Genomic DNA, 13,155 nt, shown 5'->3' with positions numbered 1-13,155 from the left:
TTTTTTTTAGATTTACTAGCAAAGTTCTTGGGAAAAGAAATTGATGGCCATTTTGTTAACCTTATCAGTAATATATTCTATAAGTATTTTTAAATTCAATACAATTTTTTAAAAAGTGAAAAAATGGGTCAATTTTGAACACATCAAAATGAAAAAATGAAAATATCAAAATTTTGAAATTAGTTTGCAAAATTGGGTTTTCATTTTTGACCAGCTCTAACTTTATCATATGAAAGGCTCCAGATCTTACAAGAAAACTCTAGGTTGTTTACTCTAAGTTCCAGAGTCATACAACCATGTAAAAATAAAGATTTTTTTTTTAATCCACCCTAGCAGTAATAAAATTTAATTCAAAGACGCTTCCACTTCTTTGTGGAAGGAAGTACTTTACCTATTGATTTAAAGGAGAAACAACAATTTGTACATTTTTAAAGAAACATTTCAAGTTAAATTTTTAATTTTTTATAGGTAGACTGGTTCTGGAATTTGTTCATTAAGAGAGATTGTAAACTCTCCCAAGTGGAACAGATACAATCTCCTCCACTTTCAAGAATGTTTTGAGGTGAGACAGGATATGATGGAGTGCCAAACTCTTAACCTCTTATTCAAAATAGTGAGCAGTTTGGCTCAATATGACTTAGGTGAATAAGCATTTGCCAGTGAGAAAGGTAGTTCAAAATCTGATCTAGATTAAGGATAAAATTACCTGGCAATCATGGTGTTTTCTGGTTGTTGTTTCCTTAGATACAGTCATTCTATTTTTATACTTTGGATTATAATCTATGCCTTTTCTATACTAAATCTAGGATATGTCTACAGATCAGCAGGAGATATTACAAGATGGTTCAGCCTTGTATGTCTTTTGTATCACATTTGCTGGAACCCAATTAAACCCGAGTTTCCATTCTTGGCATTGCATACCAGTTTATATAGTTTTATTCTATTGTCTGGCTATACCGAAAGAAGGACAGGAGACATTTGACATGGGTTTAATCAGGCCTCAACTTTATTATTAGATATCTGCGACTGCCCAGCAGATAAAAGTGTACAGTGCCGGTAACCCCGTATTTGTTCTGTAATTACCTGGGGGCTTTTTACCAGCTCCCCCTCTTTTTTTCCATCCAGGTCCTCCAGCAAATCCATTGCTGGAACCTTACCATCCACCACCCCTCGTAGGAAGGTTAAGGTGGGCTATAAAAATGGGGGGTTGGCTCCTTACCGTACCAATCATAGGACTCCCCAACCACCCCCATTCGTTCCTTTAGCGAACATGTCTTTTTAAGTCCTTTTCCAAGCCATTTATCTGGTCACTGTACACTTTTCCTATGGAGCACCTGCACTGGACCTCTGCCTTACACTTAAATAATGAGTTGCGACATATAGCCTACCGCCCTTCATGCCATGCATGAACAGAGCCCTTCCTGAACCTGCTGTGGGGAAGCCAAAAAAACCCCCAACTGTACCCAAGCCTTATGGTGGTAAGTGAAAAATTCCGTCCCAGCCCCCCTAATAAAGAGGGGGCTAGCGTAATGCCCACAGCAGGTCTTGACCAAATCTGGTATTTTACCACCTAAAGGGGAAGGAGGGTGGGTCCTGCTTCAGCCTGCTCTGTGTAAAAGGGAGGCTTCAGGTGCAGAGCTGCCCCTTTTAAATCTTGCATTCCTAGGGGATGAGTCAGCAACCACGCTGACGCTTTTCAGCAGTTTTCATCTCCTCCCCCCAGCCATAAAGCACTGTTCCCTTCATTCGGCCAGCCAGCCAAACACCCCACCCCTGCCTAAAGGTGCAGGGCAGTTGTGTTAACAATGCAATCATGTTGGCTTTTTGTGCATGTGGGTATACAGTATGTAGCAGTTTGGTCCACTTCTAGATTAAATTTGTTAATTTTCAGTGTGGTGGGGTTTAGAGTTGGAGGAGGTGAGGTTTCAGGTTTGAGGTTCAATATGGGCTAGAGTTAAGGTTTGATTAATGATGCTGAATCTTGTGTAATGTTCTTATAAGATTTTGTCCAAAACAGTAGAAGTCTCACAAAGCTAAGTTTGTGTGTGACATTTCTGCTTTTTGTGCTAAGATCTCATTAGAACCTCATTTCTTGGAGGAATTTTGGCCTCATCCAAAACAGAATGGGGGTGGGGGACAAGGTACTTCCTGGTTTGAGAGGTGGCTTGATACTGGAAATTCACATCTAAAAACTCTCTCACTTTTTTAAATGGTTATGATTCAAGATTCTGGGGAGGCTTTTGCAATAGTTAAGAAGCCATTTGTCCTCAGAATGAAACTTCAAGACCAACAGAGCATGTAAATTCCTAGAGCGTCATCCAGTCTTACTTGTAAATCCTTTCAGATGGAAGTCAAAAACAGAGCTTATTTTGACTCAGTTTTGCACAAAAACTAATACATCTGCAAGACTTCCATAATTAGAATTGAAATGATGGGAAGATCAAGCAGTAATAAGGGGAAGCTAAATTTATTTCAAAAGGTAGCAATTGATCACTAAGGCCTGGTCTACACTAACCCCGAAATTCGAATTAAGGTACGCAACTTCAGCTACGTGAATAACGTAGCTGAAGTCGACATACCTTAGTTCGAACTTACCGCGGTTCAGACGCGGTCCACACGCGGCAGGCAGGCTCCCCGTCGACTCCGCGGTACTCCTCTCGCCGAGCTGGAGTACCGCAGTCGACGGCGAGCGCTTCCGGGATCGATTTATCGCGTCCAGACCAGACGCGATAAATCGAACCCGGAACTTCGATTGCCAGCCGTCGAACTACCGCGGTAGTGTAGACCTGGCCTAAGAGATCTATCCCTCACCTCTCTGCTCCACTTGCTTGGCCTCATTCTATTACTGAGACAGGAATACCTCCTCAGTCTGTATTTCATGTGCCAGTTTCTCTCTGAAATTAACTGAGAGAAATGTTTGACTGTTGACTAGGAGAAGCAAACTTGGGCAAAGTACAGTAAATGGGTGTTGAAAGCAAAACTGAAATTAAATATTCTGAAGGGCTGAGGCTTCTGCCTCACATCTGTCTCTTGATGATTATTTTAGTGTTCTAGTGAGAGGCTCTTGGCTCTTACTCTGCACTTCAACTTTGAGCCTGAAGAGTGGGGTTATTTTTGTCAGATTTTTTTTTTTTTTTAAATGGAGATATCCTATCTCCTAGAACTGGAAGGGACCTTGAAAGGTCATCGAGTCCAGCCCCCTGCCTTCACTAGCAGGACCAAGTACTGATTTTGCCCCAGATCCCTAAGTGGCCCCCTCAAGGATTGAACTCACAACCCTGGGTTTAGCAGGCCAATGCTCAAACCACTGAGCTATCCCTCCCCCCTGGAAGCTATCCCTCCCTCCCTGTGAGGAAGCTTTGCCTATTGTCCATGTTGTACAATACATATATGCTATATGGATAAAGTGTTGATTTCTGTCTGCAAGACTGTCAATCTGGCATCTTTCATTAACACTTAAAATACATTAACACTTAAATATTTACAATGAGATTTCCCTACTTGAATCTGAGTTTATCGCATGCGTCTGATAGTGAACCAGCAGATAGAGGGGTGTTGGGTTTCTCTTCTACATCTGTGGCTTTATGACAGGTTCTAGCTTAGATTCTCTCCTACATTCAGGATACAGGAAACCACAGTGTTTTTACATCAGCATTTCTATTTCTTATGGGAGAAAGTTGGGGTTTCCTCTTTCAAATGTAGAGAAATATTTTTGCATTGTTCTAAGATTATACAGTGGGGCTGGCAGCATAGAATATGAAGACATTTTTCAGAGCAGCAACTGAATCATTGACAGCCACAGAAGCTGGTTGACTCTGATGTAACTCTTTTGGGGTATCATCCATGCAGAGAAAATGAATGGTCTGGTTTACCACTTCCAGCACTGAGCATTGCAAACTAGTGAGTCACCTAACAGAGACGATTGAAGTTTACACACGTGGATTTGTCCATTTAGGTAATAGATATAATTTTAAAGACAAGTTAGGTAAAAATAAGAGGTGTTTGAGTTTACTGCTGTAAAAATAAAATTTGGCTGGGGAAAGCAAATTAGTCCAATCTTTTTCATATCTGAACACAGACTGGAAATGTGTTTAGTATATGGCCATAAACACATCTTCAGAAAGATTTCTTTCATGTTCATTTGCACTGAGGGTATGCCTCCCCCCCACAAAAAAAACCCCAAACTGTAGGCATCTGAATTAAATCAAGAGGAAATAAAGTGAGTTTCTTCTGATTTATATTTTGATTTGATAATACACAGGAGGTCCTCTGAAAATACTACCCTGTTACCATTGCTAAATTGATTTCTCCCGTGCCCTCTATCTGTGTATTGTTTTCTCTATTCTGCTTATCCAGCAAAAGCACTAAAGTAATTATCTCCTAGTATGTGCAGTAGATGAAGTACAGCAAGCAGATTAAATGTAATATGCTGGGATACCTCCCGCCTTTCTGTGCGTAAAATTACATGTGGCAGAGACATCTCCTTATCGCATTCCTGATTTAGTAGATAAAGTATTGAGGATTTTGTTGCCAAAAAACCCCAAACTTTGAGGCAAATATGCTACATTTAACTAAAAACCTAGATAGTAGTAATTGAATCCTAAAATAAACACTTATTAAAATCATTACTATGCAGCAAAAACATGGAATCACAGATTAAGAGCCTTTACTTGAATTTGAAATAATGTTAAATTATGAACCAACATATTGGTTAAAGAGCATGGTATAATGAAAAGCAAATTTTCATAATTATTCGGCAATGTGATGCTATAAACTCATCTAGAGAGACAGTATAGAAGTAATAAACAGATAAAATATGATTGTAGTATGCATTAGTGTTGCAAAAAAAATCAGAAGACTTTTTATGTAGAAACAGTTAGGATGAAATCCTGGCCTGATTGAAGTCAGGGAGCCAGGATTTCACTTGTAGATATAGTTCTGTGGTCTTTACTCTGGCAATGTCCCACTGGAAGTCAATGAGAGGTTGCCTGAGTAAAAACCAACTAAAAAAAAATCACTGGATTTGGCCCATAGCCAATAAACTGATGTTTTACATTTCCCAAGCCATATGGTTATACATGATGTAATAGACTGTAGAAAAAAAGGAGACTGGTATAAAAACAAATTTTAAAAAGAAACAGTAAAAATTGCAAAGAGAACTTTGAGTTATGTAAGATGCCTGATGCTAGTTATAATCATGAAGTAAATATGATGCAGTACAATACTTGAAAAGAATAAGAATTTGTTCGGGAAAAAAAAGTAAATTTTCAACTGAAAAATGACTAATATTACCATCTCTCGCACATTGATTTTTTTTTTTTTTGCTGTTCTATAATGCTTCCTAATTTATATGGAAAATAATAGAATAACATTTAAAAGCATCACAGGACAGAAATTTGTTGTTTAATAAACACTGTTCACTAGACCAACATATACCTCTGACACTTTAAAGCAATAATAATTTTGTACTTATTCTCATTTTAAGTGCTACAATGTATAATTCTCTGTATTTTTCTTCTGTCTTAAATAAATTATGCACCAATTTTCTTGAAGTAGATGTGGTATTTGCCTAAATTTACAATTCTGTACACAAATTGTCAAATGGGTAAAATCAGTGCGTGCAAACATAATATCTTAAAATAGTTGTATATGAAAATCATTTTAAATATTGATATAGGTGGATCAGGATTACTATCAAACACGCTTAGTCCATGCTAAAAGTATATTTAGTATAATTTTACATGTCCACCCTCTCTGGGTGATTGATCTTTTTGGAAGTGAGAGAGGAGAATATTTTTTCATTATCCTAGTAATAATGAGCTGTAGAAGCAATAATAGGTTTTATTCCTAGCCTGGCAAATTGTGCAAATGGTTTTGCAAGGCAATTTTCATAATACTTTCCATTGAATTTTCTAATATTGAATATATTTTAATTGTTCAATCACACATACTGAGCTTGTAGGTTGTTTGCATCCTACATAAATGTGGTTTAACGTTTCATAAGTACTTTATGGGCATAGAGTTTGTGGTTATATATTTTCAGATGTACAACCTTAATTCACTTGTTAAAATAGGCGCTCTGTTTGCTAATAGTTACCAGCTGTAACTAATACATTAGATCTACAACATACTGGTAACGTATTATTTAAAGTGACGCATTTCAAAATCAATACCAAATGTCCTGCTGTATGATTAATTGGAAAACATGTCTAATAGAATGGTTATAGCGCTATACAAAATTATTGTGAAAGCATCATAAATGAAGGGATAAAAAGCCAACAATGCATAAATTTTAAAATCTTTCAGTACAAATTTCAAAAGCAGAGACATCACTTACTGTAGTTGTTGTTTGCTTCTCGTGTCCCTTTTATTTTGCCTCGTTTATCAATCCTCATATACCACTGAGTTCGACAGAAAAGTCTTCTCACTCTTACATCCCCCCCCTCCATATAATCATAGCTTCTGGTATGTCGCTCAGGGCTGGAACAGTTCACATTTGTAGCCATTTGCTCTGGAGTCATGTCATTGCAAGCTAAAGATATAGTGCCCACTAGAAAGATAATGTAAAAATATGATCTGTAGAGCAAAGTTGGCAGGATCCATGTCAGTATCCATTTGTGCATTATAGTGCGGTGTTCTGGGTGTTCATGAACAACATAATGAAAATTAAATCTCAAGTAGATCGTTGCTCCTAGGTCATTGACCTGCCTTCTGTCTTTACAGCGAGTTGTAGATTGATTTAATTGAGATTGCTTCCTCTTCCAGAATTCTGATCCTTATTCCTTAATAGTTACTGATGTTGAAACAGGATAGCTCCTTAAATATCTTTTCAGTCAGGATATCCTTTAAAGAAACAGGTTATAATAACCTTGGCTGTCATGACCTTCTGTACTACTTGAATTTGCTGCTTGCACTGAAAGTAAAAGATCTATGAGAAAAGTGTCATGGATAAATTTTATGTTCAATTGTTACGTGTGTGCGACTATAATATATGCTGCATGAGTACTGTAGCATAGCAAAACATCTTCTAACTTTATACAGTGACTTAACTTCTTTAAGAAACATACATGAGCGCGCACACAAGATATATCTTACAACAAGCTCTTGACAGCAGCACACATTTGAACTATGTACAATTCCTTGTGTAGCTCAGAAATAAGTCTTTCAAATAAGCTGTTGATTCAGCTGAGTTACAAAACTCATACATAGTAAAATGCTATTGCATCTCTTACATTTCATTACTTCATGCCTATACCTTTACAGTTAGCCACATTCTTCCTAAAGGGCTGTCTGCACTTCTCTAGTTTAAATGTCAGGACAGACCAGATATTTGTGGGACTGTATTTTTATACATACCTAGTTCAGTTACTTGTAGATTTTTTTTTTTTAAAGAAAATGTCAAGAAGCTTATTTCTAACATACATCAGGGACCGATAACTTACTTGTTTCTGTTGATAACAGCTGGATACACAAGTATTCCATTTCTGTTGTCTGCCTTTTGCAACATGAGACTCTCTACTGTAGCTACAAACTTTCTCAGCTCAGAAAGACTTCAGCAGAATTATAATTGTTTCCATAAATCAACACGCAAGAGTGGTGGTGTGTGTATGCGCTTGTGCGTGCGCGTGCGTGTGTGTGTTGAGCCTGTTGTTCAGTCCTTTTCGATAAATACCTTTGCTGACCTCACTTGGAAGCAATTAGAATTTAACCAGTCAGCTGTCAGTTGAATGCATGAACAAAAATAAAAGAAGACTTATGTTGTGTAGTGTCCAATGGTCATCAGAGGGAGCTATAAACATAGTTTATGCTTTAAATCTCCAAGTATGTACCTACTTTCCAGAAACAGATTTCTGTGATCACTGGATAAAATTACTTTTCATGTCAGTTAAAGCGTTTCTGTTCTTTGATTTAGTTCAGTATTCCCTTTTCCTTAGGAACAAAAACACACACACCTCATTTCTCCTCCAAATCTTTTACACAGATTGATGGGTACATACTTTGCTTACTATCCTTCCCTTTAAATAGCTGAAATACCCAAGTGCATTACTTAGTGTGGGTGGTAGGCATGGTGTCTATTATGGACTGTGTATCATGTTTTTGTATTGTAGACTAGTAAATGAGGAACAATTGTATACAAAATCCAGAGGGTTCTTATTTAAATGGCTGTTATGGACAAACCACAATGTATGTTCTAAACATTGTGTTCAGTCTAGACCTTTTTCAGCATCCGAGAAAAATATAATAAGGAATGATATTCAACATTTCCCCCATGAATACTTCCTAGAAATTGCAGCATGAGAATTAAAAGTTGCAGTAGTACAGATGTTATCCATATTAGCACACTGTTGGATGGATGATCTGTTGGCTTAAGTTTTGGGGAGGCAAATATAACAGCTACGTATTACCATGCTGTTTCTACATATTTATTTCCAACTTTTGTCATCAGTCTACTGCCCAAACTCTGCTCCGTGTCATCCTTAAAATCTTGTCGTGCTTTTGGTGAAATCCAGCTATTATAAAAACATATTGAAACTCTGGATTCCACTGAGTACAGCAGTGCCTTTTTATCCTGTTTAATATGAATTCTATTCTTATCTTACAGAGACATCTCTGTAAGATTTTAGTAAACAGGAATGGGGAAATCTTGTAATGCACTGTTGTAAAGAGAAAATTACTTGTATCTGTAGGTCTCTGAAAATAGTATTGTAATTGTAACATAGTCATGCTTACCCTGATCCACAACCTTTCCCAGGAGAGGTGGGGAATAATTATTTAGTGTATTGAATTCTTTAACTTGATTGAAAAGAACTGTTGAGCTAGTTAATAGCCATTAGGAACATTAAGGGTACGTGTTTGCCACCTAGTGGTGAGGAGGGTTTAATGATTCAGGACTTAGTTTGGAGTGTTCCTGTGTTTATCACTCACAAGTGTGTGACACCAGGGGACCCTATTTCACCCCTCCTGCCCTCCCATCCTTCCAACCCACACACAAACTCAGAGGATATGAGTAACTTCCCTTCTCAAAGTTCAGATACTTCAACCTCTCCTTTCAGAGCTCCCTAGGAGCACTTCCCATTTGCTACTCTCTCTGTGTTCACTTGAAGTCAATGAGATTTACTCAAATCCTGCGGAGGGAGAGTAGGACCCCAGGAATTCTATTTTATCATCATTGTTACCTGAAAGAACAATGATTTACATGCAAATATGGCCATAATCATGAAGGAAAATTAGATATTTTCTCATTCTCTTAAAAGATTATTTTCATAATTGTTACAAGTAACATGAGGAGGCAATGGAGACCCATGTAGGAACATCAGATCTGCACCAGAGACTCCAGCACAGAAGGGACAGCAAGAGAGAGGACCAAACATGAAATGGAGTGACAAACTGACTCACTATAGTTTTGAACAATTATTTAATAATCATGCAGTAACTTCGTTTATGGATTAATACATAACTGCTTATTTTGGTGCATTGAGGGAGGAAGTAAAAAAGGTGCAAAATACCTTCAGTCACCCAAGATTTCTGAATAGTTAGTCCCTACTATTGTGTGAAACCCATTCAAAATCATGGTGAGTGTGAAATTCTTTTTTACACCCACAGCCCAGATTCAGGAAAGGTCCCTGAAGCTTAGATTATCATAATTCCAATTCACCCTATCATATGCTGTCCCCAAATGCCCAACCTCATGTTTTGATGCCTTCAAGAGAGACCCAGTGGCATGCACTTGTCCTGCTCTACAGTGCCTGGAACATAATGCCTCCATTGGACACTTTAAGAAGTGGCTTTCGGTATAGTTCACCTTTCAAAAGGCCTGGCTAGTGCCATCCCCAGCATGTGAGGATTAAAATTTGTTGTCCCACTTGCAGTAAATAGAGTGTTCTAATAAGTTCCTTCCAAATGGCTCATTTGGTATCTGGAAATTTGGTGGTGGAGGGAGCAGGGAAGCTGCTCCTTTATTATGTGTTGATTGTGCTAATTTCTGTAGTCTCTATTGTAGTGGCAAGTAGGCACTCCAAGAGTGAATAAATCGCAAATTTTCAAAAGTAAGACTAGGAACATAACAAAATCAGTCAACAAAGCACTGAATAAAATGTGGCCATGTCCTCAGCTAGTGTACGCTGACACACTTCCATTGAAGTCAATGTAGCTGTGCTGATTTACACCTGCTGAGGATATGGCCCATTGGCCTGGTGATGCCATGATGATCTCTAATCTTGGGTCCTGAGAAGTTACCAAGAAGAGTGAATTCCAAAGATGGAGCCCTCAGATAAGAGCCCTGCTATCTGTGGTGGAGATTTCAAATTTAGGGACCAAGAGCAAGAGCCACTCAGCCATCTTTACTGCCATGCTAGGGTACAAAGTTCAGATAACTTCTTGAATAACCACTCTGGTCTTTTAAGATCTCCATTGACATCTGAAGTTGCAATCCAAAAGTGAAAGGAAACCAATACAGAGACTTCAGCACAGATAGTATTTATCATGCCAGCTTGCCCCACAAAGGGGGTGAGTTCTGCTTGATATGGGGTGTCTAGGTAGATTGCAAGAATAGCCCTATACTACAGCACATTGTAATGGTGAACCCTGGAAAATGATGCAAATAGTGCCTCCTCCAAGTGCTTTAGATATTTCCCCTGGCCAATAAGCCTCATCCAGGCTAATGTGCAACCAGTTTGTCTACCTCCAGATCCCCTTCTCTATCAGACAGTGGGAGTCTGAATTCAGTGAAAAGAAGATGTAGAGCTGAGTTCTACTGGCAATTTGATGAAATCTCAATCCAAAGCATCTCACAATCAACCCTGTCAGTTTAATACTGAATAGCAGGTTTACAAAATCCTGTAGGACTCCATGTGAGGGCTATTGGAGAAAATGAGCAGTACTGTCTGGGAGCCCTTATAAAGGAAGAATGAATCCACTACTTCCACAACTCCCACAAGATTCACTGGATAAGTCAACAATACCTATGGGTTAATAATATCAAAAGCTCCCGACAAATCTGATAAATCAGCATGGCCACTGATCCCTTGTCCATTGCTAAAAAGAACTCACCAGCCATTTATACCAATACAGTCTCAGTTCCATTCCTAGATTTGAACTCAGACTGATACAATGAAAAAATCTGTGGCATTCAAGTAATCAGGGATAAAATCTTATCTGTTTTACTTCTCACAGTAGAATGCATGTGGAATTTTTTTTAAATGTTATTTCTTTGCTGGACAAAAACAACTTGCAGCATTTAAAACCTGCTTTTTTTCTTTTGGGGATTTTTAATTTATTTGTGCTTTCTCTGGCATTTAGTTTTATATAAACCCATAGCATACCTGAGGTTTCATTTCCAGAAAGCTGCAGATACTCATGCTCCAGCCACAAGCTTTGTGCGTGTATCTCTCCCAGCTCTGTAAAACAAATCATTTGATACAGCAGTGTGTTCTTTAGTGCTGCTTCAGCTCAGATCTTTATGAAGCATTACATTTAAAATAATTAAAAAGCAATTTAAATAAGGCACCAGCTGTAAGTGTAACCAGTGAACAACAAGTTATTTTAATATGGCTGGTGGCCACATCCTCCTCCTCTCCTCCTTGCTTTGCCCGCAAATAACAACCTTTTCAAAATGAAGCTGCAGCTTTAAATAAATACATTATAAATATACAATGAAACTTTAGCCCTTACCAAAAAGCAAGCCCAACTGTATGATGTCTAATGAAAGGACACCATCTTAACCTGCTTGAGCAAATCACAAATCTGAATTTTCTGGAATAATGCAGCCCACTTTCTGTACAAGCCATGTATTAACCAATGCCTCCCCAAACTGGCCTACTCTATTTTCATGATTGTGCCCACTGCAACCTTTATACGAGTGGGTATTTGTCTAGCTAGCTGGAAGAAAAGGGGTGTTGCCACTTTAAGGGCTTCCCTGCAGCAGGTGTGGAGAAGGGGAAAAGTTTAGTGATGGGCAGAAAACAGTTAAAGCCAGGTCAGGACTAGGTCACTGCAATGCCCTTCCTGCTGACTGGCAGTGGGGGAGGTATTTATATCCCATGTAGCCACAGAGAGGGCCTCTTTACCAGGATCGAGCTGGGCTGGCAGTCAGGTATAACCAGTGCCTCCCCCAAATAGGCCTACTCTATTTTCACGAAATAACATCTAATTGCATTGGCTAGCATTTCCACCTTATCGAGGAAATATGCCAAGAACTTTGCAAATCGGTTCTTGAGCAAGGTTTTACATGGTGCAGAGTTCTCCTAAAACTGCACAAATGTTATGATCCTTTCTCTGAAGGGTTTTATATGAAGAAATACATCAGCACATTGTGATAACTTGAGAGCATTAAAAGTTACAGAAAGAGAAAAATATTGCATGTATGTACTCCACATTTTCTTAAAACCACTCCCATAATATTTCGGTAAGCCTTCTCCCCTTACAGCAACCTAGATGCCAATTCCTTCAGTGTGAGTAGGTGGGAAGTTGCAACAATGAACATTTTGGAAATCAAAGGCAACTGCTATGTTTGCCAGTTATGAAGGTTGAATGCAGGTCTCTGTATCAAACAGTAAACACCCAAATAGTAGTAGTAACAGCCAAATAGACCTTTTACCATCTGCTAGCTAGGAGAGTGCACCTTTTTCTTTCAGATGCACAGTTAGCCATAGTGGCCCAGACCATCTTCATCTCCAGGATGGGCTCCTACAATATGTTCCATGTGGTTTGACTATGAAGGCAATATAGACATTTCCATTGAGCCAATGCGCAGTGGCCTGCCTACTAGGAAACATTAACTAGTGAGAGCACAACACATTGGTTCTCTGCACTCTGCTGGCTTCCTATCCTGTTTCTGACCTGCTTCAGGATCGCTGTTGCTAATCTTCAGAGTCTGCAATGGGATGGAATCTGTCTACCTTGGAGATCAGCACAGTTTCTGCGGCAACAGCTGAAATTAGTTAGGATTCTGTGGCTGATGGAGACCAGGGTAAAATTCTCAGGGTGCAGGAACTGGGCATTCTCAGTATTAAGCCCTAAGCTGCAAAACTCCCTATTATCACAAATCAGGATTTAGGATGCAATGAAAAATCTGCTATTTGCTCTTCATCCTTTGCTCGATAATGACAGCTGCAGAACATTTGGCAGCATCTCTCAAAATAAAGCCAAAGGAACCCT

The 13,155-nt window shown here is 38.7% G+C and overlaps 2 protein-coding genes across 2 annotated transcripts in view; one reads left to right on the top strand and one right to left on the bottom strand.

Moving 5' to 3' along the window:
* FGF7 (fibroblast growth factor 7) overlaps window positions 1-6,623 on the bottom strand; it is a 54,840-nt gene extending 48,217 nt beyond the window's left edge. Inside the window, exon 1 of the mRNA XM_065412145.1 lies at window positions 6,338-6,623. Within this exon, the coding sequence (XP_065268217.1) occupies window positions 6,338-6,623 (286 nt within the window). The remainder of the gene's footprint in view (window positions 1-6,337) is intronic.
* FAM227B (family with sequence similarity 227 member B) overlaps window positions 1-13,155 on the top strand; it is a 169,251-nt gene that overhangs the window by 89,668 nt on the left and 66,428 nt on the right. The window lies entirely within an intron of this gene.

Source organism: Emys orbicularis, chromosome 10, assembly GCF_028017835.1.
Source record: "Emys orbicularis isolate rEmyOrb1 chromosome 10, rEmyOrb1.hap1, whole genome shotgun sequence".
Classification (NCBI taxonomy): Eukaryota; Metazoa; Chordata; order Testudines; family Emydidae; genus Emys; species Emys orbicularis.
The sequence above is the reverse complement of the archived record's forward strand: the minus strand, read 5'-3'. Positions and strand labels throughout refer to the sequence as shown.